Genomic DNA, 27,956 nt, shown 5'->3' with positions numbered 1-27,956 from the left:
TTGCGTTTAGCTGCATCAGATTTTCCCTGCAGCGTTAATGTGGGATGGTGCTGCGGACTTGCTCACCTGAGAGTCCATGCAGAGAACACAAAGATGATGTTACGATTATAACTGAGCAATGAGTCCTCGCTGAGTGCACAAGGGAAGGTGCTGTTGCTTTAACTGGCCTGGGAGTCCCCAAAGAATGTGCAGAGAAGGTGTGTATACAAATCCCCTATCCAAGAAGGCGAGTGGTGAGATGAGTATTTCTATTCATACATCCAGGGTGGCGAGTGTATAGGTAGGTAAAGTATCTTTATATCCAGGATGGTGAGTGTAGAGCTAAGTATAAAGGCTTGCAACCAGGATGGGAAGTAGTATACCTGTGGTAGTGGAAATACTCAGTGTAAGCTGTATTGCTTGAAAGCTGAGCATTTCAAACTTCCTGGCTATAAGCTCAGAGCCGGCTTAGAAGGGAGGAGCGGAGTGATGCCGGTGGAGCTGATTGGGAAGTAGGCACCGCTGGACTTCTTTCCTGGAAAAAGACAGGGTAATCATCGTACAGTTGTTTTGCACCAGGATCGATCTTGTAGTGATGATGGGAGAAAAGGGAATTTTCACTTTCACATGTGTAAAGAAACATTCAACTGTATTTAAAGAATATATCGCCAAAATATCCGTTTAAATTTACCCAAAATATATTCAGATACAATCCAATGTATAACTTTTTCCAGAATAAAAATGTCTACTAGTTGTATACATTCCTAACAGTCAAAATATAATTGCACAATTTTAAACTGAAATCCAGTTTATTTATAAAAAAATATATATATATATATATAAACTCATACAATGATATAAAAGTATATCCACTTTATGACCACTATTGTCTGATACAGTCCCGATTTGTTGTATGCCTTTAATATATGGCTAATACTGACACAGGTCAGTCCAATGCCATTTGAAGGTGGCTGCAAATCTATAAATGTGCACTTCAGTTGCAAGCAGTTGTAGGGATAAGCGTACATAAACTCATAAAGCCCATGAGTATAGAGTTGAAATACAAAGCATCTGTTACATACCAACATACATCCAAGTGCATATATTTTTCCAAAGATTGATTGAAGATTTATTGTCCTGGAAACAATCATATTAATTTGCAGAAAAACAAATGCTGGTGGAATAAGCAGAGCCTCTGTACAATAAAAATGCATAACCAGGTGGCTTCCTAAAAGCCTTTTTATTTAGTTATGCATTTGATATATTGACAGGATAAAATGAGCAGTGATTGGTTTATTAATTCATATTCTCTTCTACTTTACCTAGCTCTTCTGCCAAAAACTCTTTCCTCTATCAAAAATTTCCCCATTAGCTGCCTGCAGCGTAATAACGTTTTCTCTGTCAACTGCTCGCCCACTTTGGAATCCTTCAGGCACTGAAAATGTAGCCAATTGGCCAGAGGATGTAAATCCAACATGCATGCACGGGAATTACACCGATCAGCCATGACATTATAACCACTGACAGGTGAAGTGAAAAACATTTTTTTCTCTCATTACAAGGGCACATGGAAGTGGGTGGGATATATTTGGCAGCGAGTTAACATTTTGTCCCTGAAGCTGATATATTGCAAGCAAAAAAATGGGCAAGCTTAAGGATTTGAGAAAATTTGACAAGGGCCAAATTGTGATGGCTAGATGACTGCAGCAGAGCAACTCCAAAACTGCAGTTCTTGTGTTATGTTCCTGGTCTGCAGTGGTCAGGACCTACCAAAAGTGTCGGCGAAGCCTGGCCTGTGTAGTCCAATCCAATAGAAGAGCTACTGTAGCTTAAAATGCTGAAAAAGTTAATATTGGTTCTGATAGAAAGGTGTCTGAACACACAGTTTGTTGCGTATGGGACTGTGTAGCAACAGACTGGTCAAGGTGCTCATGCTGACCCCTGTCAACCACCAAAAATGCCTACAATGAACATGTGGGCATCAGAACTGGACCACAGAGCAATAGAAGAAGTTGGACTGGTCTGATGAATCACATTTTCTTTTACAGCTTGTGGATGGCCAGGTGTATGTGTGTAGGTGCTTACTTGCGGACGAGATGGTGCCAGGTTGCACTATGGGAACAAGGCAAGCCGGCAGACGCAGTGTGATGCTTTGGGCAATGTTCTGGTCGGAAACCTTGTGTCCTGCCATTCATGTGGATGTTACTTTGACATGTACCACCTACCTAAACATTGTTGTTGACTAAGTACACCCCTTCACGGTATTCCCTGATGGCAGTGGCCTCGTTTAGTAGGATAATGCACCCTGCCACACTGCAAAAATGGTTCAAGAATGGTTTGAGGAACACAACAACAAGTTCGAGCTGTTGACTTGGCTTCCAAGTTCTCCAAAGCTCAATCCAATCGAGCATTTTTTAGGGATGTGCTGGAAGTCTGATCCATGGAAGCCCCACTTCACAACTTACAGGACTTTTACTGAGAGCTTGGTGCCAGATACCACATCATACCTTCAGAGGTCTTGTGGAGTCCATGCCCTGATGGGTCAGGACTGTTTTGATGGCAAAAGGGGGACCTACTCAATATTAGGTGGGTGGTCATTATGTTATGGCTGATCGGTGTACATCATTAGTGGCCACCCAATCGCCAAAGTAAGAAGAAGTCAGATTCAGAGGAAGGATTAAAGAAGATGGCAGAGGTGGAAATGGAGCAGCATTTGCCATCACAGCCTGTCATTTAAACTGCATCTATAGCCAAAACTATTGATTTTAAATTTGGATGGAGGTTTGAATCTCTGGTAGGATTTTTATGCTGTTTCTGTCTCCATTGGAAGATTCATACTCTCTATTTGTCCTGGTCACCATTCTCACTGGAATAGAAAGTGATGGAAAATAACTTTTAAGGCTGTTACCAGAAGAGATGAGGATTAATTCTCCAAATTACACCAATAAGCCATAACATTAAAACCCCCAATTCTCCTTGAGGACACTTGTCCTGATGACAACTTACTATATTTCCTTTACCTTTGTATGTTTCACCAGGGCAAACATTTTTGCAAAATCTCATGAATATGGCAAAGACATGAAGAGAAAAAAAGTTGATGGGTTATAACCAATTTCTATGGCTATAGAGACACTTAAAGAATAGTATATCACCCGCATGCTGGTGGTTCATGCTAGACAACCATCAGGTTTCCTTTGTCTCCCACCATATCGAGTCACAGAAAGGTTTTGTCTCTTCTGCCCATCTCTGTGTTCTCAAGGGTGGTGCACCGCTGAATCTTACCTGCTATGACACGTGCTGGTGAAATCTGTAATCACCGATCCTTTCCTACCATTCTCTAGTCCAGCCTTTGCACTCAAGCTCGAGGCACCCCAATCTAAAATGTAAAAAACAATTGTAAAAAAAAAAAAAAGCTGTGCCCCCTCAAAAATCCATATTAGACCCTAATCCAAGATCGTGGGTCTGATATGGATTTTAGGGGACACGCAAGAAAGTGGTGTTCCCCTTTTACATCAGGGCCCCCCTTCAAATCATGACCCCCCTTCACATTTCACATCACAAACCCCCTTCACATTTCACATCACAAACCCCCTTCACATCACAAACCCCCTTCACATTTCACATCACAAACCCCCTTCACTTAAGAGTCCCCCTTTAAATAGGATCCCCCTTCACATTAGGAGCCCCCTTCCTATCACATCAGAGTCTGCCCCTCTCGCACTAGGAGCCCCCCCTTCACATCAGGGTCCTAAGTCTCTCTTCACATTAGAGTCCTACCATCACATCAGGATTGGCAGCTGTGGGAGACAGAGCAGGCCTGGACAGAGGCAAGCTTCCACCCTTTTCTCAATGAATCACCCCCTCCCTGGATTAGCGTAATTCATTTCCATGGTACAGGCGGCAAGATTGCCTGCACCATTGAAATTTATGATACTGTGAGAAAATTTCGAGGCCCCCCAGGTGTCATTGCACCCTGGTTAATAAAGACTTCTCTAGTCTACAGTGTGATTGGGCATATTGTATTCCTCTCAATATATATAAATAGCAGAGAGACATCATTCAGTCATTGTTTATAATGCTGGATTTGAAGCCCCTCCATCCTATATCACAGAACAGATGGCAGATTTCTTTTTTTCAATGGACAACTCTTTTAATGCTCATACATTGCTTAGGTATACAGTGTTTTAAACAAGTCACAGCTTGAATAGTAAGTCAGTAAGTCTGAAAAGTGTCTGGAAAAGAGTATTGTTAGCCTGCCCTCCTGTCATTTTCTGCTGGTAGAAAATGCAGGATTCCAGATGTGAGCTGGAAGAGCTTAACAAAAACACAGATCTTTCATCACACAACCTCCGCCTCAATGGACAACGTGCACCAAAGCTAGACTTTGATTTATGTTCATTCTGCAAGCCATGGTGGCTTTTACCAAAGAAAATAGGGCCAGAGCAGAAAATTACTGCTGGATCAATTTAGTGAAGTTTCAAATCTATTAACATTCGGGCAAGCTTTCAGTACTGAATGGGATGTATAATAATAAATACTGCTGATACCTTACAGATTGATTAAGTATACATATAAAAATTACAATGAAGCTCCACTGTGTCAAGAAATTTACATGGTTAGCTTACTAATATGCATGCAAATTTTGACTGAATGTAAAATTCAACCTTGCTAGTAATCCTGCACCGTGCCCTGAATTTTCCATCCCTCAGCGATAAATGATGTAATTAGCAGATTTTGTGGGCTTAGAGACTGTAATTAGAGTCTTTCAAGTGTTTCTAATTATAATTGAAATAAAGTACGGCAAAAGATTATTTTTATTTCAATGAAAACCTATTCTTTTTATTTCAATTAAAATGGCCGTGTAAACCTATACAGCTAAGCAGACCATTACTGGAAAGTCTCATTCCGTTACAAGCTCTTATCTCCTCACTGTGGTCAAGAGTCTAACCTGACAAACATCTGCATTCCAACAAAGCAGCTGTCTTGTTTTTTTTCTTTCTTTCTTTTTTTTTTTAAGTACACTTTGTACATTATGAATATAATGAGGCCTTTCAGAACTGAACAAAGTTTATTTCATTGAACAGTTACATGCTGCCACCTAGTGTTATTCTGTGTCTTCATGAGTTCTGTAATGGGAAGGTTTGTTAATGATTTACTATAGCAAGAAAGCAAATGTTACTTTTGTGACAGCATTAGTGCTAGGCTTCAAAGAAAAGTGGTATCTATAGGCGAATATGTTTGTTTTGACTTTAAGGGCTTGCTCACACCATGTCTGGACCAGTTCTGGGTTTGTTTCTGCCAACCCAGTGCAGTTCATTTTTTATGCGTTCCAGTATTTTTGATGTGTTTACATGTGTTTTTTGCATTCTTGACCATAAAAAAAAGTGCATGGAGCTTTTTTCCCCCCGTAGCATAAAGGACTGCACTGGTGTGAACAGAGCCCAGAAATACCATAGGAATACATTGGGATTCATTTCATATGCAGACAAAAAAAACGTTCTGTTCCGGACATGGTGTGAACAAGCACTAAACAGGCTAATACAAATTGTTAAAAGAGAACAATAGGGTATACCATTTCTGGCATTTTTAGTTTCCTAATGACCGCTTTATTCTTCTCTTCTGACTGACCAAGAGTCGGAGGAGAAAGATAAAATCTTTTCAAACTCTATGATGTCAGCTAGACAAACTATCATATAATTTGAGAAACTGAACCCCCCCCCCCCCCCCCCCCTTTTCAGACATTGTTTTGGATTTTATAAAAGTGACCGGGTGTCTTTAAACAAAATAGCTAGAGTTCTGTGTGACTCACTTCTCACTCTAACCTACTCTATATCTTTGCATCACCCTTTCTTTTTTCGGTAACAATGCGTGTCATTTTTTTGTGGTGCATATAAGAAACAGGAAGTCCAGTTTTTGACAGGCAAGAGACAAGAGAATGTTATACACCATTACCAACAATCTATTGTATCTTATTGTAATTTGCATACAACTTTAGGATAAAGCTATTGGCTTTTTAATGCCGTGGCCTAAGTTGTCAGTGTATATGGAATATGGAACTCCAGCTGTCAGTTTGCCATTGTTTATAGGGCAGTATCAAAAAAATATAATTTCTACAACTCTAGAAGGGGTCATCCATCACAGGCTAAATCACAGGCTGAGAGCCTAAAGCCCAATGAAACTTTCAGTTTAAATCAAAGGTGCTCCAAGTCCTCTAGAAGGCAGCCACAGTCTAACTAGAAGGGCCTGTCTGCTGCGAGCATGTTGTAGAAAAGGACTCTGCAGAGATCCGAAACTCCTCATGCTGAGTCAGACCATTATCTATACAACCAGTGAAGCTCATGTCACCTACTGATTGCAGTGCTTCAGCTCTCACTTACAGGAGCTGTATTGGATCTCTGCAGACTACTTAAAGTGACAGTAAACTCAGGAGTTAAATTTTAAAAATGCATTTGAGTACCTTAACCAGGGACGTGTGTTCAGGGGAGGCAGGTGAGGAAGAGCCTCACCTAGTATTATGAAGAAAAAAAGGTGTCAGCTTCAAGTCTGAAGCTGACAGCTTTTTCTCCATTCAGATCGGCTTGTTACAGGTTACACAGCAGAGAAATCCTCCCCACTGTGTAACCTGTCATGGGCGGAGCGCTGCCTGTTGATTACAGGCAGCGCTCCACCCTGCTTTTGACAGGAAGTTAGGTCACACAGCAGCGGGCTTCCCCACTGCTTGTGTAACCTAACATAGTGAGGCAAGAGCTGTCACAGCCTCTACTCTGTGTTAGAGGTGCAAGCTCTGTGGATGGCTTGGACCAATGGCAAAGCGCCATTGTTCCAAGCTGTCCAATAAAAAAAAAAAAATTGAGGACATCGATCTCGATGCCTCACCAGTGATGAGCAAGTGAGAGATAGGGAGGCTCCTCCCTGTCTCCTCCCCACACAGTTTACTTACTGAGCTGGGGGCGGGGCTTCGGCTGGATGGAGCGGAGCTTCGGCGGGCTGGGGGATGCCTCGCCCAGCACAGAAGGCACGTCACTGACCTCAACTATTAACAATACTGTACTATATTTGTGTATCACTCAGCTACAGATCGTCGAATCATAATTTTGTGCTGGCAGTGACCTTCCTTCTGGAGGGTGTTTACTTTTGTTCCCCATGGTCCCTGTGTGTGTTGTAAAGTAGCCATCGCTCCAAGCTTGCTCCTGTGATGGACTACAATCTTGTTTAGTTTACTAATTTATATTGAGATTGCAATCTATGCTTGAGCAAGCTTGAAGTGGTGACTACTTTACAACACACAGGAACCATGGGGAACAAAAGTGGCCACCCTCCAGATGGAAGGACAGTGTTTAATTAATCTTCAACATTCACAACAGACACTGACATATTACTCTCTATTGCGTTAGGCGTTCTCTAAATGGCTGCTGTGCCAATCAAACAACCCCCTGTGTTTTCAGAGCAGAGAGCAAGTGGCTCAGCACAGTACAGTACGAATTCAGAAGATCGCAGCCAGCACTATTGAAGCTTCTGCTGCAGTGTTTTACAGGAGCCGATCCTGTAAAACAAAAAAAAGTATGGGATATGCACACTTACATTGGGACAAGCTAGACCAATTTAAGTTTGCAATATAATGCTTGCCTGGAGTTAAGCTTTAAAGGAGAACTATGGGGTCAGTGTTTTTCCCCATAGTTCTCCTTAGGGTAACGGGAGGACACAAACTAGCGTCCTCCCGTTACCCTAAGCTCAGTATACCGCGAGCTACAGCTCGCGGTATACTGAGACGCTGCACCTGGAGCGAATCCCGACGTAGATGACGGGATCCGCCCAGCTGCGTGAGTGACAGCTGGCTCTGCCTATCTAGAGGCAGAGCCAGCTGTACCCGCCCCCTCCCCCGTCCGTTCCGCCAGTCAGCGCTGGCAGATCGGAATGGGGAGAGGGGAATCCAGCCCCTCCCCCTGTCACTGCAGAGAGCCGTGACAGGATCGAGAGGCGAGCGAACCCGGTATGTGTTCCCTCACCTCCCGATCTACTGAGCCGACCTGTGACAGTCTCATTGTCACAGGTCGGCTTAGAACTATGAGGTGAGTGGAAATCACTCATCTCATAGTTCTCCTTTAAGAACATTCGGCTTGCAAAACACTGTAGTAAGTGTTTCAGGAACACCAACCAGTGAGAGGATTTTCCACATTAAAGTGGTCTGTACTCAAGCATTACTGAATGAGAATAAAAAGCCATGGGTAGGTGGACAGTTTCCTGACCTTTGTATGTATTTTATCCTTAATTTTAAAGTGCACCTGTGTCCAGATTATGGACATTAACTTCTATTAATCTATAACTTCTATCTATATTCTTAACAAACAGTAAATAACTTTAAACGTATTCATCACTGACCTCTGCAGCTACATGTACTGTGAAGTAATTCATCCTCCAAAAAAATCACAACAGAAACTCTAAAGTCAGGTGTCTGTCAGTTTCTTACAGCACCTGGTGTTTGTGTACATTAAAAGGCTGCAAGGCTGCAAAGTTTCTGCTGACAGAAAAAATAACTTGAGAGGAAGGCCCCATTCACACACGGATGGCCGGGACGCATACAGGATCTATTCCGGTGGCATATGAATACGATCACCCGCACCCCTACGGATCTGCAATTGAGGTGAGCGTAGGGGGGCGTACAGCCGCGTAGCCCCATAGAGAAGGACGGGGGCTGCGTACTAATCACACGTAGCACTTGTCCTTCCCGGCAGCTGTTTGGTACGGCCCCGCACGGAGCTGTACATGTTGGCCAATTCGTGTGTGAATGGGGCCGAACTGTGATTTAATTTCTTTTGTTGTAAAAATGTATAGGGGAAATTCTCCACAATGCTTATAGCTGCAGGGATCAATAAGGGCTTGTTTAAAGGTTTTTTTCTATTTGCTCAGAATATGTAAATACTTAAATGTGCATAGTTTGGGTGCAGATTTACTTTAAGTTTGAATGAAGCGTACCTATAAGGATCAGGGCATCTAAATTAAGCGAAATTCCCTAAGTTTATAAAGTATGGCCACCTTGAGTTCACATCATGGAACTCCTTGCTCCTATTTCATGTTGATAATAAACCATATTATATGATCCAAATAAATTGATTTCCAAATAAAACATATGTTATGTTTCCTTAGATGCAGCAGAGGTGAAGGATATGGGGAGGGCTGGAACCTTTCAGTGGTAGCTCTTCCCTGTTTAGTTTCTATCAGCCTGACTTTGTTGGCGTACTGTGCCGAGAAGGCCCCTTCCTGCCATAAATAAGATTACTTTCATTTCACTTGTGGAGTGGACTATTCCTCCGAGTAATGAATTTCCTCTGTGCCTCTGAGTAGATAAACATGGTTCTCATTATTTTTTTTTCAAAACTCTGTCACAGTTAAATTATTAAGCAGACTGTTAACTCTGCAAAGGCATTTGAATTTTGAACTTTATGTCCCAAAAAGTCTCACAACGTGTGTCTGACCAGCGCTGCACATAACAGAAAACAGAACATGTTAGCCACAGCTCTGTCTCTAGAGAGCAATGGAGTTAGAAAGAAAAACACACACATGCTGAGTGTGTTTACTGATCAGCATGTGCCTTCACTCTTCTTTGTAAATGCATTTTTTGTAACAACTTGGTGTCCTCATCTTTGCATAGAAGACCCAGATTTTGTTTTCTCCATTTACTGTGTCATTTTTCATTGATGTCACAGCACCCAATGAACTGGGAATGTGTGCTTTTGAATATTGGCTTAGCTTTCACAGTAGCTGCGTTTTTGTTACATATAGCCATATGTCCCAACTTCTCAAAACGAGAAAAATGGTACCTAGGAACCTAAAAATATGGATGTGGCTAAAAGGGGTATACCTCAGTGGAGTCTGAGTCTGCTCACAGTATTCCCTGCACCCATATGCCACAGTGCTTGTACCCTCAAAATACTCCTCAATTACTTTTTTACATGTGAGAGTCTCACAGACTCATATTAACCTTAGCACAAAGGATCAAAGGAATATACACAGCTAGCACTTTGCCCAAGCTTACCTTAAAGAACAACTTAGTTGTAACAGTTGCGGACTACTTAGCTATCAGCAATTTTTGAGACAAAAACACTTTGCAAAAGAGTATGCAATGTGAAGTGCAACTTACAGTGTTCACCACTGTAGAATACAACATAGTGTATAAAATGCAGGGGTCAACAGTATGTAACATACAGATTGAGGAAACATATCCACGTGGTCTTGTAGCCCTAGCGTTGGTCAGTAAGCGGAAGGTTGTCCTGGCAACGGTGGTCATTAAGAGAAAAATAATGCCAAAATAGCATTTCCCCAGCATTGGTGTCAGTGTGTTAATAAAAACTACCCCATTTGTATTAGTAGGATAAACAAGCACTCATCAACAGTGTGTTGGTAGTTCCTTTCATTGGTATCAGTGGGAGCATGTTCATTCTCAGTGTTCAGAGAATCTCTGTCCTGCGCTGCCAGCTCCTGGCTCTGAATTGTGACCTCAGCTCTGGAACTACGCAGACACTGTTGGCTGGGAGATTACTTCACCTGACTGTGCCAGCATAGAGAGGCTGATAGGTGATGGAATAAGTGTTAAGCTGGCCATACACCTTACAATTATCTGCAGATTGTCTGTGGTGAGATGGAAAAGGTGCAACAGATTCCTCCATCTACACTTAACTGTGTGGATGAAGTAATCTCCACCTGGGCCAATCTGTTGCACTTTTTCCATCTGACCACAGAAATCTGCAGATAATTGTAAGGTGTATGGGCACCTTTAGAGCACACGACAGTGAGACACGTCCCTCACCTGCAGGACACACAGAATTTGGTCAAATCTGTGGACAGCCTCAAGTTCAGTGTTATATATAATGGGGGGAATTTATCAAAGCAATTGCGAGTGTTTGAACTTGCACGGAATATATTTGCACCAGATTTATCAAGCTAGTGTAATGTTGTTGATAAATGAGGTTTAATAGACTCCAAGAAAGAAGACTTGTAACTCCAGACAAAAAGCTCAACTGTTGCTTCTTGAAGAAGTGGTCATGGGGACTTCTTAAGTTGTGATTGTTTTCTTAGGTGATGCTCCAGTTTCAGACAGCCCAGAACAAGTGCAGATGAAAAAAGGTGCAAAAAACATGCAGTTGAAAAAGTAGTGCAAGCTCTGAAGAAAACAGGGGCACATGTTAAAAGACAGATTTGCACATAAAAAAAAATTATCTGAGAGGCTAAAACTGCCGCAACTGCTTTGATAAATTCCCCCCTATGTATTTAATATAAAATTAGGAGACAAGGAAAACAACCAGTCAGAATTGATATTTCTTTTTCAGATCTTGGGGAAAAAAACACTTTGAACCTATTGCTACCAACCACCCTATTGATTCTAAAAAAAAGATTGAGATAGGTCCGCTATTGCACCTTACTTTACAGAATGAACCTTACTTACAGATTACCCTTTTCTATGTGGCCAAACAGCATACCTCCCAACTGTCCATCATTTGGAGGGTCTGTCCCTCATTTGAAACCCAAATCCAAGTCCCTCTTTACTCCTAAGTTGTCACTCTTTTTGGTCTGATATTTATGAAAATATAAACTGTGTGGAATCTGTGCTCCTATATCCCTATTATCAAACTAGTAGCAGCTGTGCAAAAAACGGGTAAAAAGTATGTACCCCTAACCACATAAATCTTATATAATGTGTGCTGTGCTTTTACATACCACCACCATATATTAAACAAATCACACATCAAATTATGCACTTAATATATAAGAAAAACCACATATCAGAAATGTAGAATATATAGTGTACACTCAAAGTTTTTTTTCATCAATAGCCTCCAAAAAGTTCTTTGTGGTATCACCACTTTAGTGATATCATACAAACAAACCAAAACAAAAGCAAGTGTCCATCCATTTCCGGTGAGAACTCTCCCTGTGTTAAGATGCCCATACACCTTACGATTATCGGACGAAACTTTTCGTCCGATGATCGAATAGTCGTACGATTTTTGTACGGCAGCCCCATCCTGCCCCGATGATCGCAAGATTCATTTAGCCGTAATTAACGAAAAGCACCTGGACGAAATGCGGTAATTGATTTGCCGTATTTTCGTTAGCGCAAGCGCAGTGTAGATCGTACGACTTTTGACGGATGGAAACGCCAGCAACCTTATGAAAATCGTAGCAAAGTTTTCAAACATGCTTGACCGTCAAAAGTCGTACGATTGTACAGTAATGTCGGTCGGACACTGCAATGCACACACATGATTATCGGCCGAAAAGTCGATCGCATACGAAAATCATACGATAATCGTAAGGTGTATGGGCACCTTTACTCCCACTCTCAAATCCACCCCTCAAATCCACCCATGAGATTTGGTGGAACGAACTATAAATTGATCACATAAACGTCTTTTATTTACTTTCCTTTCATTTACTTTTTTTTTACAGTCCTGCCAGCCTGGTGTTTTACATTTTAAGTAGATTCAGCTGCCGTAAAGTCCTGTGCTTGCTGTGGACCTCACGACAGCCTTCCAGAGAACCACAGTGGCGCTTATTTACAGCGCCAGCCCGCACATCTACCCTGCTGCGATCCTTTGCATGTGCCCCTGCTGCAATCCTCTGCACGTGCCCCTGCTGCGATCCTCTGCACGTGCCCCTGCTGCGATCCTCTGCATCTGCCCCTGCTGCGATCCTCTGCATTTGCCCCTGCTGTGATCCTCTGCATCTGCCCCTGCTGTGATTTCTCTGCCTACAGGCTCCTGAGTAGTAAATCCGGCCCTGGCTACGCGCTTGTCAGGAAAGTAGCTCATATAAGTTCCTGCAGCTTAAATAGTCTGAGATATTATATCCCATTTGAATATGTTAGTTATAACGTTCCAGCAACACATCCACTGGAACAAGGAAATATACGTCAGGATCCCTTAATGATCCCAGCAAATATTTCCATCATGCAGGTATAATTCTGCCGTTGTATCAAACATGGAGACGATGTAGCAAACAGCAGAGCTCTGGTGAACATGCACCACATGAGCAACGAATGGAAACCTATGTTGTTTATTACTTGTAACATAGCACAAATAGGTAGTCTTTAAGCTCGGCTTGTAAATTGACTAAACAGCCGAAAAGCCGTAAGTGCAAAGTAGAGTTCCGATGAATATGCAGCGCATCAGCAGAGCCTACCAATGAATGAAAACATATGCTGATTGTTTGTAGTGTAGCACAAATAAACAATCTTAAAACACAGCTTGTAATTGGGCTACATAGTCACAAATAGCCGTAAGCACAAAGCAGCCAGGACATGTTGGAGATGGTTATGTTCCACTTAAGCTTACCACGTAGAAAGAGTCTTTGTAAAGACTGCAAACAAACACTGGGCGGGCAGAGGAGCTCCCTCTGATTACAAAACACATTCCTCAACACGTTTCACTGTAAAAAACAGCTTCTTCGGAAGGGTGTTTTAATAAATAAAACCTGATGATCCTGTCATGAAGGACCTTGTTTAGGCACTTTCTGTTGTAGTATGACAACACTTTACCCTCTCTCTCCCAATGGAGACTATAAGCGGCCACACAGATATGCTTTGCACAGTCATGGTTCACTGTTGCCGCCATCAAGAAAACTGCCCTGATTAATGACATGCAACTGCATTCATGTAGACAGGAAGTGACTTCAAAGAAGCTTTAGGAGCACTGAGATGCAAACAAAAAATTAAAAAAGTGAAAATATTTTACTTGAAAATGGCAATCGGTTTTGATACACAGGAGAATTTATCAAAGCTGGAGCAGCTGTGCATGGCAACCAATCAGCTTCTATCTTTCATTTTCAAATCTTAACTGAAGAGAGAAGCTGATTGGTTGCCATGGGCAACTGCTCCAGCTTCTGTCTGCTCCAGTTTTATTAAATTCCCCCCACATTGTTTTAAAAAACTAAATGTCACTTATTTAGGGTCATTTACTTTAAATATTACTATATACATTTTTTTATATCTGATTTAAATTTCACAGAATGTTGGAATTGTTTCTGATATTCACTTTTTTGAGTGTTTAATGAGTGTAACTGATAATTATGTCAATAAAATAGATGTACTCTGGCTGCACAATTATTTAGATCTGCTAAAGGCAGGGAAGAGTTGGCTTAAACTTGCATGGATCCCAAGAAAATGGTCTCTGTATCGCTAACAAAATGAGTGTTGTCCAATGTTGAAAAAAAGGGAAAAGTTATCAGATTGTAGATTGTCCAATAATGTCCAATATTGGGCCTCTAAACACTACTTTCTATACTAGTGCTGTAACCATTTATGGTTTCTGAAAAACAATGAGGTACATAAAGCATTAAGTAGCAAACCTTGCTCCAAGTTTAAGGATTTATTAACATAAACTGTAGAACAAGAACACGACTTCTCATTGCAGGAGTATTTCTTTTTTGTTATTCCTGGCTTGCTCTTGGGAAGCTTTTATGAAGATCAAATTCCAGCCACTGCTTTGTCAGAAGGGGAAAAATAATCTTTTTATAATTTTCTACTCAAACATTAACAAGTCCACGTGTCAATTCATAGGCAACTGAAAATTGTATTTAGCATTGTCAGTAAGTCATAATGCTGTTTAAAGCAACTACTTTTTTTTCTGGCACTAAGGGACCAGATGGCTGTGTGTGATGGGGAAGGGTATGCCAAGGTTTGAGTCAGGTTGGAGTCTTCTTTGGTGAGTGTGGCTGATTTCAGTGGGCTAACAGACAATTAAGGAACTAAAGAAAGGCCCATGCAGGCAGCTTGTTGTTCTTTCTCTAAATCATTGTTATTAGACCAGTACTTTTTTGGCAGGCTGCCTTCAGTCATTTGTGAGCTGAAATATATTTCAGTTAGATGAATAATTTCTATTTCTGTGACTTATAATTAACCGTAAGCATAGGCTCATATACTGTCAGCATAGTTATCTTCTGTTTCTCCTGAAGGAAGCAAACCCATTCTCCTATAGCAATTTCTGATCTCCATTTGGTTGATCATAGGTAAGTGGTTTCTGTAGGAGAACCAGAACTGCGACTCACACAATCCTGCCTATTATTGACGTCTTCCATAGCCTAATAGCTGAATCTGGCCAAAAGTCTCCATAAAGTCTAGAGTGAAAGTAATTGGCAGCCTTCCATACACAGCTTGCAGTTACCATGGACTGCTCTGCCACCATTTTCACTTTGTTATTTTTAGCATTCAGCAGGTTACGTTTCTGTGCTTTTCTTCAGTTTCATAGCATGACTATGTCTCTTGTCACTGTTTGGATTGGATGAGAAAACGGCTCTGCTGAAGTCCCTAGACACAGTACGGTTTTGCAGCTGTGGAAAGTTGGAACCATTTGCTTGTATTTTGCTTGTAATGCTATAGTGTAATTCATCAGGTGAGCAGGGACGTGCTGTGACAGTTTTATTGCCAGCGTGACCCACAACAATACGGCATTATTAAGAGGAATCAAATTATTTCAATTGTCAGAGGAAATAATATGAAATAATGGCCTGTAGAAAAAAAAGAAACCGCATGATGAAAGAGTATAATGTTCCATCAAGGCATGTTACAGGTTATAATGTGTACTGAGTATACACTGACCATACTGTGTATGAGGCAAAGAATCAGAAAAACTGTGACCTGAGATGAGGTTCATGTTGTAGACATTTTATTAAATTACAAATAAAGAGTCCATTGATAAATAATGTATGTCTCAGTATGTGAGCAAGTAGACAGAATACATGTAATTTTTAAAAGAAAATTATATGTGGCAGAGTAATATTGCAACACCTTCATTATATTCCTAATTCCAACTAACAACTAAACCCTGCCTGCCATGCATTAAGCCCTTCCCATAACAACTAAGCCCTGCCTGCCATGCCATTAAGCCCTTCCCATAACAACTAAGCCTTGCCTGCCATGCATTAAGCCCTTCCCATAACAACTAAGCCCTGCCTGCCATGCCATTAAGCCCTTCCCATAACAACTAAGCCTTGCCTCCATTCCATTAAGCCCTTCCCATAACAACTAAGCCCTGCCTGCCATGCCATTAAGTCCTGCCCATAACAACTAAACCCTGCCTCCTACACCATTAAACCCTGCCCATAACAAAAACGACTGTCTCTAATGCCATTAAATCCTGCCCAAAACAACTAATCATGCTTCCCATGTGATTAAGCCCTGCCCATAACAAAGACGTTGTATTGTATCTCTTGTACGGCTTACAGGTTTGCCCAGAGTCCGTGCTGAGTGCTGGAGACTACTGCCGGGGACTGACCATTTTTGCATTTTCTGCCCAAACTGGACTTGGGCTTTAAGCTTGTAAAGTCCAGTTGTGGGCTGTGTCATAAAGCAGGCCGGAGCTCAAGCCAAGGTCAATATTTACATAATGAAATACATCAGATTTCAAGGCTCCTGAGATGCTAAAGGGGAGAAATTTAAAGCTAGCAACCTCTGTCAGTTTTCTACATGTAAGGCAATTCGTCTGATTAGTCATGTTCACTTTTAATAGATTTTTATTAAAATTTAAGGTAACATTAACAAACATTAACAAAGTTACAGAGGTTCATATAATTGTATATACAACATTTGGCTGTCATACAGTAAAGATATTAGTTACAGGACCATGGAAACGGTGTTAGTATCAATGAACATGAAGCATGGAACGGACATTGAATGCCCACTAGCCCATGAAACAATAAATTACGGTTGCACAGATACTTCTTAGATTCCAGTGCAGATACTTGGCATTTTCGTGAGAACTACCAGGGTTGCAGAGGTTGCAGCTGGGACCTGGCTCTGGTGCTCCACCACTGTCCTGAAATCATTAGTCTGTATTGTTTTAGAAAAACTCACATGACAATAAACAAAAATGTATCAGTACTCGTACTTGTAAGTACTCGGCAAGTACCAGTACTCGTACTCGCAAAACTGGTATCTGTGCATCTCTTTATATTCATAAAAACGAAATCGTACATTAAAACAGAGATGTACAAATCCCGGGAGCTCTGTGTGCTCCTTACAAATGACAGCTGCCTCCTAACTTTTGAATTTTTCTCTAGTCTAGTCTTGGAGCTAAAAAGTGTCGGTACATGTACTCGTACTTGTACCGAGTACTGTACTTGTTATCTGTGCAACCCTACAATAAATAGATATACAAATTAATTGAGTCAGTAACAGTATCATAATGTGGGGCAGACCAGACTGTCAGGGACAAGTCTGCTACACAGTTTGTTGGATATGCGTCTAGAAACGTGAACTGCAGAGGAGGAGAAAACTGATAACTGATCATTTTCTACCTCCACATTTAGCTACAGAACTGCTGTTCCTAACAACTAGAGTCCAAGAAAGCATTTACCTGTCACGATACAGGTGCTGCTTGGCTGTCTGGCTACTATACAGATCCTGATGTATCTGGGCAGGTAACAGGTCTTGTTACAGGAGAATGAGTTTGATATCCATGCAACTAGCAAATATCTGCATTTCTATCTTGACAGGTTCACTTTATAATGAATATCCTCTTAGGAGCCCATGTGAACTGCAATCCATCCTCGTATTATGTGGTATCTTTGTGCCTAAACTCATTTTCCACTGACAGATGATAAATCATGTAACCTTACAGAGCTTACAAAAACCTGTACATTGGAGCTTTTACTGCAATAGGAGAAGGACAGGAAATGATTTTTAGATTTATTCTAAGGAAACCCAATATAGGACATCTGTGTACTTTTACTGTACATAAATTTAGATTGTATTCCCATTTGAAGGATTATTTTAGTAGTCGGGTATTATCCAATAAATACTGTACATATCATTTTATTTCTCCCAAGACACAAGGCTGTTTCAGTAAAGATGTAAAAATAAAAAAAGCAATGGTGATGTGCAAAGTCCAGTAATTGTGGTAACCTGTATCACAGGCAGAGTACGCTTAAAGAAGAACACCGGGCACAATTATTCTTAAACCCTTGCAGTAGGGCCACCCCCGCACTGCAAGGGTTAAGTGCTCCTTTTCATCTAGGGATAAAAATAACAAAGTTATACTCGAACCTCACAGCCAGCTGGCTGTTAGACTGGTCCCTGCAGCCTACCCCCCCCCCTCTGCTGCAGTGACCTAATGTCCTGTGAGTCATCACATCTAATACAGTATATAGGACGTGAGGAGACCGGGGGACAAACCATTGCTGGAGCAGAAGAGGAGACGCTTGGAGTGAGCAGTCTAGGAGCCGCAGTTCAGATAAGTATAGATGAGTATAAAGGTTAAGAATAATTGTGCCTGAAGATCTTCTTTAAAGTGATTTTAAAATCAAAGCTATTTCAAATGCTGACTAAATCACTGACCATCACTGCTGCTCTTTGATGTTTAAAAATGTTAGCCTTCTGCAGAATCATCTGGTCCCCTGATCTCTGGCACTGATATCTTGTTTTAGGGTGGCTCCGTTCCCTTGCAGGGTCCTATGGAGCCACCCTTGTGTGTGCTACTAAGCTGTGTGTGTAACCACAAACTCACAGGTACAGCAAAGCAAGACACTCCCCTTCTCCCTTCTTCAAGCTCTTCGATGGACAGCTGCTGGAGACTGTGCTGTCCCTTGTGAGCTAGTACTGGACAGGAAGTTCAGGGAAGTAAAGCTGCATGAGTTGGAGCCAAGTTTGGAAACACGATGACTGCTTTGGCAAAAATTTAAAGAAATACTTTAAAGTATTTCAATATTAAAAAAGAGAGCGTTTCATACTACTTTACATTTCGGTGCAATGGACCTTGCACTTTGCACCTCTTACTGTATAAGCCTAGCAGGTCTCTAGCAAAGAAGGCATTGTGAAGCTGTACAAGCAGACCTATGGGCACACAAACATCTACAACATGAGATACACAAAGGTGTGCATAAAACAGGACTTTAGCCACTTATTTGTTTTGGATATAATAGGAAAGGATTAGACCCCTTGTTATTTGTTTTTTCTATCTCTGTCCTCTATTTCAGTGGTCCCCAACCCCCGGGCCGCGGACCGGCCCCCGGTCCGCGGATCAAATGGTACCGGGCCGCCCAAGGAACGTGTGCGACTTTCCATGGACGAGAGGTTTAAGGCCGTGACACACTGCAGGCGAAGCAGCACGGCGCATATTAAAATATAATAAATAATTATAAAAAATTATAATAAAATAATTTAAAAAATGGTCCAGTAAATGGGAATTCTGGGGGCGTTGCCTGATCCGTACCACAGTAAATAGGGTACCATGTTCGCACATCACTGAGCTCGGTCGCAGAATCCTCGCTGTCCTCACTTTCAGTATCTGTTGAGGAATTTCCCAACGAATCGCTATCTCGCAATTCTGCAAGTAGTTCTAATTTACTATCGCTGTTTTCTACCTGGTCTAAAACCGCTTTTGACCTAAAACAGCAACGATTCTGCGTGTATGCATATGACTATGCATACACATCAATGCCAGTGTCCTCAATGCTTTTCAGTTTCCTATTGCCAGGTCTAAGCATGTGGGGGGCACGCCAGTGCTCAAGCAAATACTGAAGTTGGTATTTGCATAGGTATTTTGTGGGGATCCTTGAGTCCACTGGAGGGAGGAAATCTGAAACTACAGCTGCTCATTGATACCGACTGTATCTTGTAGAGAATGTTCCCTTTTTTTTTTTTAGAATCAAATAACTTTGTCCCTCTTTCCTTCTCAGCTGTCCATCTTTTTGGCCTGATACATAGACCTCTAGAAAAAATGATTTGCATTAAAACCAACAGAAGTGTTATACTGTACTATTTTATGTTTTTTTGTTTTTTTTTAATTATTGTTATTTTTTTTTAAAAACAGTATAAAAAGAAATGCTAATTTGGCGTTTAACCAATTATTTTATGCTTATTAGTTCTTGGTCCACATAACTGCGGGTGTGGCAGGGGTGTACCTTCATATATTCTCTTTTCTGAACGTTGAGAGGTTCGTTGATATGTCCTAGCACCATATGATGCCTGCTGTTATTGGCTTCACTTTGTATGGTAAATCTTACCATTTTACAGGGGCATTGTTAGGGTTGTGAAAGATCTGGGGGTACCTTGGGCACCCCGAGAAGACCAATGATACGACGCTTGTAGCACGCTGTGGCGAATGGTACAAATATACCACAGTCCTGGTTCCCACAAATTATACATTATTTATGGTCCGACAAGTGAGAGTCTCAAAAACACAAATAAACCTCAGCACAATCCATTTTTTTAAATTAAATTCTTCCTTAAATATGTGTTTCTGCACATAGAAAAGACAGAGAGCTGACACTTTGTATTTGCCTACTTTAAATAACAACTTCATTAAAATTGTCAGGGACTACATAGCAACCAGCAACTGTTAAAACAACTGCTTCTAATAGCAGATCACACAATCTTGCTGCCCTGCTTCCAATTTTAAAAGATGCAGCTTAGGAAGAGGGATCTCTGCAGAGGTTCTAGCTTGTAATATGTGATGCTCTGCAACTAATTGAACACCACACAGGGCAGTAGAATTCTCTCAGTATTCTTCTTTGGGAAGAGGGGGGAATAGAAAGGAGTTAAAAGAGGACTATAGCCAAAACTTTTTTGGCTTTAGTTCTCTTTGGGTCACAGGAGTATATATACTAATGTTCTCCTATGACCCAAAGTCAGCATATAGCGGACATATAGCCAACTATATGCTGACATCACAGAGTCACGCTGCAGCTGGGAAAGATCCTGACAATATTGATATGCGGCTCTGCCTCTTTAGAGCCAGCCGTGCCCGCCCCTTCCCCTGTCTGTCCCTCCAATCAGTGCTGGAGAGATAGAGAAAGGGGAGGGGGGAATCCCTGCACCCCGCAGGGAGTGATGACTGACAGTCACTGCTCTCTGCAGGGAGAAGCCATGAGCTGAGAAATCAGCAGTTTGTGATTGCTCACCTCTCCGGCGTGTGACACTGCAAGCTGAAACTATTTTTTAAGAGTATATTTTACTCCTTTATTGGTACTGGAGGATTTAGTATAGAGTGTACCCTCTGAACTATGGTAGCCCTAAAAAAGCCTGAGGGTTTCAGCATTCCCAGGGAGTTCAAGAAAAAAGGGGACCTAATATGCAGTCACCTGGAGGGTGAATGATGGTTTTGTAAGATGAATCATAATTGTAGCAGCGTTGTTTTTTATGTCCATATAATATCTCCAACACTACAGTTAAAGTCTGCATAGAGTTGGACCCTAGACTCTGTTCTGTGAATGACCAGTGAAAAAATGTACAGGGCTGCTCAATGATTGAATGCAGGACCAGTAAGCACTGACAGATCCCAGGAAAACATGTTATATATTTGATGAACGTTTTAAAGGGCTCTTTTCTAGGTGACATGTTCTCTTTAAGATTGCCCATTCAAGAGGCAAACACCATTATACTATGCACTGAGGTTTGAATTGTTGCTGTCCGTACCTGTGCGTATTAAGTCATAAACTGAGACAAGAACTATGATATGTGTTTGTAACTGAGATTTGTTTTTTAGTTTTTGTATATGTTAATAGATTTAAAAAAATCTTATACAGTATGCAGACAAGTATGGGTATGTTTTAGTAGTATTCTAAAAAGATATAACTATTCTAAAGCTATAAGAAATGATACTATATAACTATAATTATAGCCAATGATAACTGTATCCAAGGGATCAATAGTGTTGTGTGTTTATTTATAATATATATGGATAAGAATAATGTGTTAAATGAAGGAGGTAAATGAGTCTGTTGTCATTGTCAAAAGTGTACAGCAGAGGTCGCCCTTCCTCCAGAAAGAAGAATTGATTTTTAAATGCTGGTGGAGATGAAAACGTTTCCCAGAACAAGCAGTCAGTCTTCTGTGTTTTCAATCTATCTATAGTAAAACATCAGATGCAGCCTTGCTGCCTTTATATATTTCCTCCAGACTTTAAAAAGACAGGCATACACAGGTGATCAGAACCCTATGAACAGAACTATCATTGTTTTGTCATGTACATGTAATCCTTCAGGTCCATTGAGGGATAGTAAGATAATCCTAGTAAAACCTGAAAAAGATGGTAGTAGTATAGTAGTAGTCGTGTATCTGGGCTTTGCCAAAGCATTTGATACTGTGCCACATAAACGCTTGTTATACAAGCTAAGGGGTATGGGCATAGATGAACTATTGTGCACGTGGATAGAAAACTGGCTGAAGGAACGTGTACAAAGAGTATCAGTTAATGCACCTTCTCAGACTGGGCGGAGGTCGTGAGTAGCGTACCCCAGGGTTCAGTGCTGGGTCCCATGCTTTTTAACCTGTTCATTAATGATATAGGGGAGGGAGTGAGAAGTCATATCTCAGTGTTTGCTGATGATACGAAAATTTGGAGGGTAGTAGACACAGATTTAGACATTATAAAATTACAGGACGACCTGCAGAAAATCGGGGAGTGGGCAATAGAGTGAGTTCCAGGGAGCTGGGGCAGGCAGCCCCTCTCCCCAACAGCAGGCCGATGCAGTGGAACTACTAGACCCAGCAGAAGATCTGGCATCAGAGCAGAGCGCTGTTGACCTCTGCCCACCACCGGCAACACCTCTGAAGCTCCAGGGAGCCAGGGCAGGCAGCCCCTCTCCCCAACAGCAGGCTGATGCAGAGGAACTACTAATGCCAGCTGAAGAGCTGGCAACAGAGTGCCAGGGAGAAGAGGTAGTCAACCCCTCTCCCCAGTGGCAGATCAGCAATCCGGGAGAGGATGTGGTCGTCCTTCCTCCCCAGCAGCAGAGCCAGGATGTCCTTCGGATGGAATATGTGGACTTATGCGGCCGGACAAATGCAGGTCCAGACCATTTTGTGGACTGGGACCTAATTAGACTACCTTTGGTGGGGAAGAAATGTCATGGAACCCACCGTGACCTGGGCTCCTGGAGGGGGCTGGCGGCCAGCCTCCTTCCCAGTGACTATGGACCTAGGATTAAGAAGACCACCCTTGTTTGGTTGAACTGGGTGTCTGGGACCAATGGACAGCTGTTGTGGTGGAGCCTGGCCCTACAGCCCTCCAACTTCACAATTCGGCTCTGGAGACACAATGCCAATGCTGATGGACTATCCCGCCAAACAGAACTGGAAGGGTGACTAATAGCATGGACATCCCCAAGTGGACCCGTAGAGGGTCTCACCGGGTCTGCCATCTTTTAACTTGGGGGAGCTAAGTGACGACATGGTGATCAGTTTATAAGTTACCGTATTTTTCGCTCCATAAGACGCACTTTTTTCCCCCCAAAAGGAGGGGGAAAAAGTGCCTTAGAGGGCACAAGCTAAAATTGGTGGAAAAAAAAATTCACCACACAGGGCGCAAGGGGTTCTTCACAGTTAGAGCGGTTAAGGTTTGGAACTCGCTGCCACAGGAAGTGATTTCAACTAAGAGTGTGGAATCATTCAAGAGACTCCTGGACGAGTTCCTGGGAGAGCATAACATACAGGGGTACAGGTATAGCTAAGAGAAAAATCACACATGGACTCGTACACATGCACACATCAGCTCATAAATGCATACACACAATAGGTTGGACTTGATGGACTTGTGTCTTTATTCAACCTCAAATACTATGTAACTATGGTAACCGCATACATTTATAACCAGCCTTTGTAGCAGGGTGCACATGGGAAGGCTTACAACAATACAAAACAAAAAGAATCCCCAGAACACCTACCAGCTGGCCTGCAACAAAACAAAATACCCTGTCTAACAGTATGCGTTAAAAGCAGAGGTTTTAGTTGCACAAACCTTTGGCCAAAAATATGTAGAAGCCACACCACACCGCCCCATCAAAGCACCTCTGTAAAGTGTGGTCCTAACTCTATTTATATGAGTCTCCTAGTGGGAGCATATTGATGCAGTTGATAAATTGAATGCACGTGTACCAGGAGATAGCCTACTCCTCCTCACAAGGTGCAGGGACACACTGGAGGCCTAGCAACCACAGATGCATGCTGGGATCCCCAATGCGTCACTAGGAGTAGGCTACCTCCTGGTACACCTGCATTGAATTTATCAACTGCATCAATATGCTCCCACTAGGAGACTCATATAAATAGAGTTAGAACCACACTTTACAGAGGTGCCTTGACGGTGGCAGTGTGGCTTCTACATATTTTTGGCCAAAGCTTTGTGCAACTAAAACCTCTGCTTTTAACGCATACTGTTAGACAGGGTATTTTGTTTTGTTGCAGGCCAGCTGGCAGGTATGCTGGGGATTCTTTTTGTTTTGTATCCTAGTAAAACCTTACATTTTGCTTTATAAAAAGAAAATGGGGGTTATTTAGTCTATTTGTGTTTGGAGTGTTTCCTTCATCTTATTTTTCATTTTTATTATTTATGGGTTTTTTTCTCTTTCTGTTGTGTGTATGATCATTATTTGTGTATTTTCACTCTATTATTTTTTTAAAACATTTTTTATTACCGATTTTTACTTCTGTGAAAAAAACAAAACAATACAGTTAATGAGGTGCTGTATTTTGGCATGAGAACAGGTCCAGGAGCTTCCATAACCCCTGGGAGCGATTTGAAGCCCATTGCACTAAACCCAAGGACAAAATAAAAAGGTAATATATTTCAGTTTACCAGTCCTAAAATGTGGTGGTTGCATTGATTTAAATGTTTCACACGAAGAACATTTTCAGCTAGTACAGAAAAGACCTTTTGATCTTGGTAGAAATGCCAAGTCCTTGTCGCTTCCTGTGAGCTGAACTAAAAGCACAGACAATGTTATCTTTCTTCCAGACTATTTTCTTTGCATTGTAAGACTTCCCATGTAATGGAGATGAAGAGAGTAAGATCAGTTTGTAGTCCAAATCAAGAGAGCAGCCTGGGTGACAACATACAGTGGATTGTAGCCACCCTAGGACAGGAAGTGTGTTGTTTCACCTGGTGAAAATAAAGGAACAACACCTGGAAGAAAAACCCAATGCAGCCGGTATATCTAAGGACTTGTAAGCTGCAATATATTAACTCCAATGCATGTCACCAAAATTGCAACATATCAGCATTGGTGGCTACTTGGGAGTACAATACTTGGTGGGAAAGAAGAAATATTCTATTGTTTTCACTCAATACTTTCAATTTGTAAGCTAATGTTTATTAGAATGTAATTAAAGTATTTCCTCATAGTCATTTCTGGAGGAAATTCTGAATGTTTTACATTGTTTTTGTCAGCTAATTATAATTTATTCATCCAGCACACAGCAGCAGATGTATGTAATTGTAAATCCATGTGATGTGTAATTGAAAATGTGGCCACATAGTGGCAGTGCGTGTCCATCATATAAAAATTGTAGTGTAGCAGCATGGGCAAACAATGAAATAGTGTTAGTATTGAAGATTGCTCTGAAGGTCAGTTGTAAAAATGTGATTATTGGTAACCTGCAAGTAGATGGAGAGACCCTCCGCACTCCTCACAGCAGTCCCGGCCAGATATGAAAAAAGTGGTGCTTGCAGTGATGAGATACCAGGGATGGCGCCGTGCAAACACAGGAAAGTCAGGAAATCACCAGCACTCAGTAGTAAAGATAAATATGTCCCTTTTATTGGACAGAAAGCGTCACAGACATCCAAATAAACCGACGTTTCGGGACCGCGCAGGGTCCCTTCCTCAAGGCAGAATGATGCGAGAGGTTACGCTGAAGTCATTTCTCTATTTGATGCATTAATAGATAAGGAAAATTCGATAAATATAGAGGAACTCAATAAACTCCCCGTTATCCAGCTTCCCTTGGGATTTGTAGATTCCGAATAAATTTAGTTTCCGGTTCCTTGAGAGTTACAATTAAAAATAGATTTAACTAATGCCATACACCATACTATACCATAACATAAACTCTGTATTGACTTCATATTAATATTGAAATAAAGTAATCATAAGCAAATTAAGACAAATAGACACATTTAGTATTAGTTCTATAATACAGGTGCTGTATTGTTGTGTGCACTGTGGCTGCCTGACAGTGGGACTGGAGATCTACAATATGCTGTACTGTAATCCATGAGCAATACAGTACACATTACTGGGAGTGATCACTAGGGGGCGCTTGTTTTACAATCGTTCAGACATTTGTTTCCAGGTTAATACAGTAGCAATCACTCTCTTCTGCCCTGGTTCTCTACACCCTCTACCCTCCCATGCTGCCAAGCCCTTTCTCCCTCTCCTAAAAGGTCGCAGATGGGCAGAACAGTGAGTGTACAGTGGATTTTTTTTTGCCGGTTAGATGAGAGTTGCGGTTAGTTGAATACCGGTTAACAGAAAGTTTGCTGCATTTAATAACATGAAAATGATCAAATATTTCTAGGGTAAACTCTGTTATAATAGCTCCAAACATATACTCACTAGAAATACTTTGCTGAATTTTTAATAGTTAATGCTATAATGCCCCTTTCACACGGTCCGATCAGGAGGCGATCCATGCACAGATCCCCCGTTAATCGGAATGGATGCCACTGTTGTGACATCCATGTCCGTCCAGCTTTTTTTTCTCTCTCTTGTGATGGCGGAAAAAAATTAAATCACCGGACCCATGTTGTTCTATGGGAAATCGGATGTAAATGGACATGTGTCTATTTACATCAGGTTACCTCCGATTCGGCACGATCAGGTCCGTCAAAGGGAACTCTAATCCTTTTGGTTTCCTGGACGTGGCCGGAGCCGGGTGTAACTGGATGTAAATGGACACCCGTCCGTTTAGATCCTGCTGCCCATAGAGTAACATTGGTCTTCCAATCAGATCCGCCTGAAACTTTGAGACCAAGTTCCCAACTAGGTGATTGAGCTAGTGAGCTGTTTTCGTGCGGTTTTGTTTGCACGGTTTTGAAAACATAGAGATGTCTATGAGACCCAAACCGCGCGACAACCACCTGAAAATAGCTCCTGCACCTTTCTGTGCAACAGGCGATTTGTACTGCGTGACTAATAGCAAAGGTGTGAACAGCTTCCATAGACTTGAATGCAAATCTCTGTTTTGTGCGATATCGCGCGGCCTATGTGTGGACCTGATCGGTAAGCCCGTATGAAAAGGGGCCTAAGTGTGTTTTGTCATCACTGCAGGATTAAGGTCCTTTTTAGATCTATATGTGTGTGTAGACCTGTGTTTACAGATGCGTTGTCATGTGTCAATGTGTATTGGTTTGTGATTCCAATGAGTTTTTTAAAACTACTGTTTGGAATGGAAAGAGTTAAAGTTATTTCTTTAAATTACTTTTTTTTACTACCAGCAAGCAGTGTAGCAATCCCCATACTGTACATGAAAATACCCCATTGTGGCCAAACACAAATGTCCCTTTTACTCTGCTGCTCGCTTCTGGCCACAGAGCGCAACTTCTCCAGATTCCAGGTGGAAGAGGGTGCGTACTGAAGACTTAGTGAGGGCAGAGGAGCCTGCGCACTTGAGGTCACAGGAGGGGGGGTGAGTAGTGGCTTACAATGTGAAACAATTTAAGGTAGTGTACGCATGCTGGGAGTGTGCACACAGGAGTGACACACTGCAAGAAGAAGGAGACTCCGAAGCATTGCACAGCAGCACCAGCGCTGAGGGTACGACTTGAAACAGGTGGAAGGAAGAAGATGTATACTTTAAGAGGCATCACTAGGTAAGTCTTTCCACCAGCAAAGAGAAACCTAGGCTTTAGTGCCACTTTAACAGCCATTGACCAAAGCTTTTTAATACCTGTTAGCAACGCATCAAAAAACATTACATTGACTTGTCACATGTTATGAACCACCGCATGGCACATATTAGAGTTGTTAGTCCAATAATGAAAATGATTACAGTATATGCCGGCGTATAAGACGGGTTTTTAGACCCAAAAACACTGCCTGAAAATCGGGGGTCGTCTTATACGCCGGGTATACTGTATGTAGCTTCTGCTACATACAGTATACCGCCCTGAGCCAATCACGGCAGGCTTTGTATTCATTAATACAAAGCCTGTATTAATGAATGCAAAGCCTGCCGTGATTGGCTCAGCGCGGTATACTGTATATAGCTG

General features: G+C 41.7%; 1 protein-coding gene across 1 annotated transcript in view; it reads left to right on the top strand.

Annotated features, from left to right (window-relative positions):
- Positions 1–27,956, top strand: part of SCFD2 (sec1 family domain containing 2) — a 357,431-nt gene that overhangs the window by 198,606 nt on the left and 130,869 nt on the right. The window contains exon 6 of the mRNA XM_018575955.1: positions 20–39. Coding sequence (XP_018431457.1) covers positions 20–39 — 20 coding nt within the window. The remainder of the gene's footprint in view (positions 1–19; positions 40–27,956) is intronic.

The sequence above is a fragment of the Nanorana parkeri genome, unplaced genomic scaffold, assembly GCF_000935625.1.
Source record: "Nanorana parkeri isolate BGI_ZX_2015 unplaced genomic scaffold, ASM93562v1 scaffold54, whole genome shotgun sequence".
Classification (NCBI taxonomy): domain Eukaryota; kingdom Metazoa; phylum Chordata; class Amphibia; order Anura; family Dicroglossidae; genus Nanorana; species Nanorana parkeri.
The sequence above is the reverse complement of the archived record's forward strand: the minus strand, read 5'-3'. Positions and strand labels throughout refer to the sequence as shown.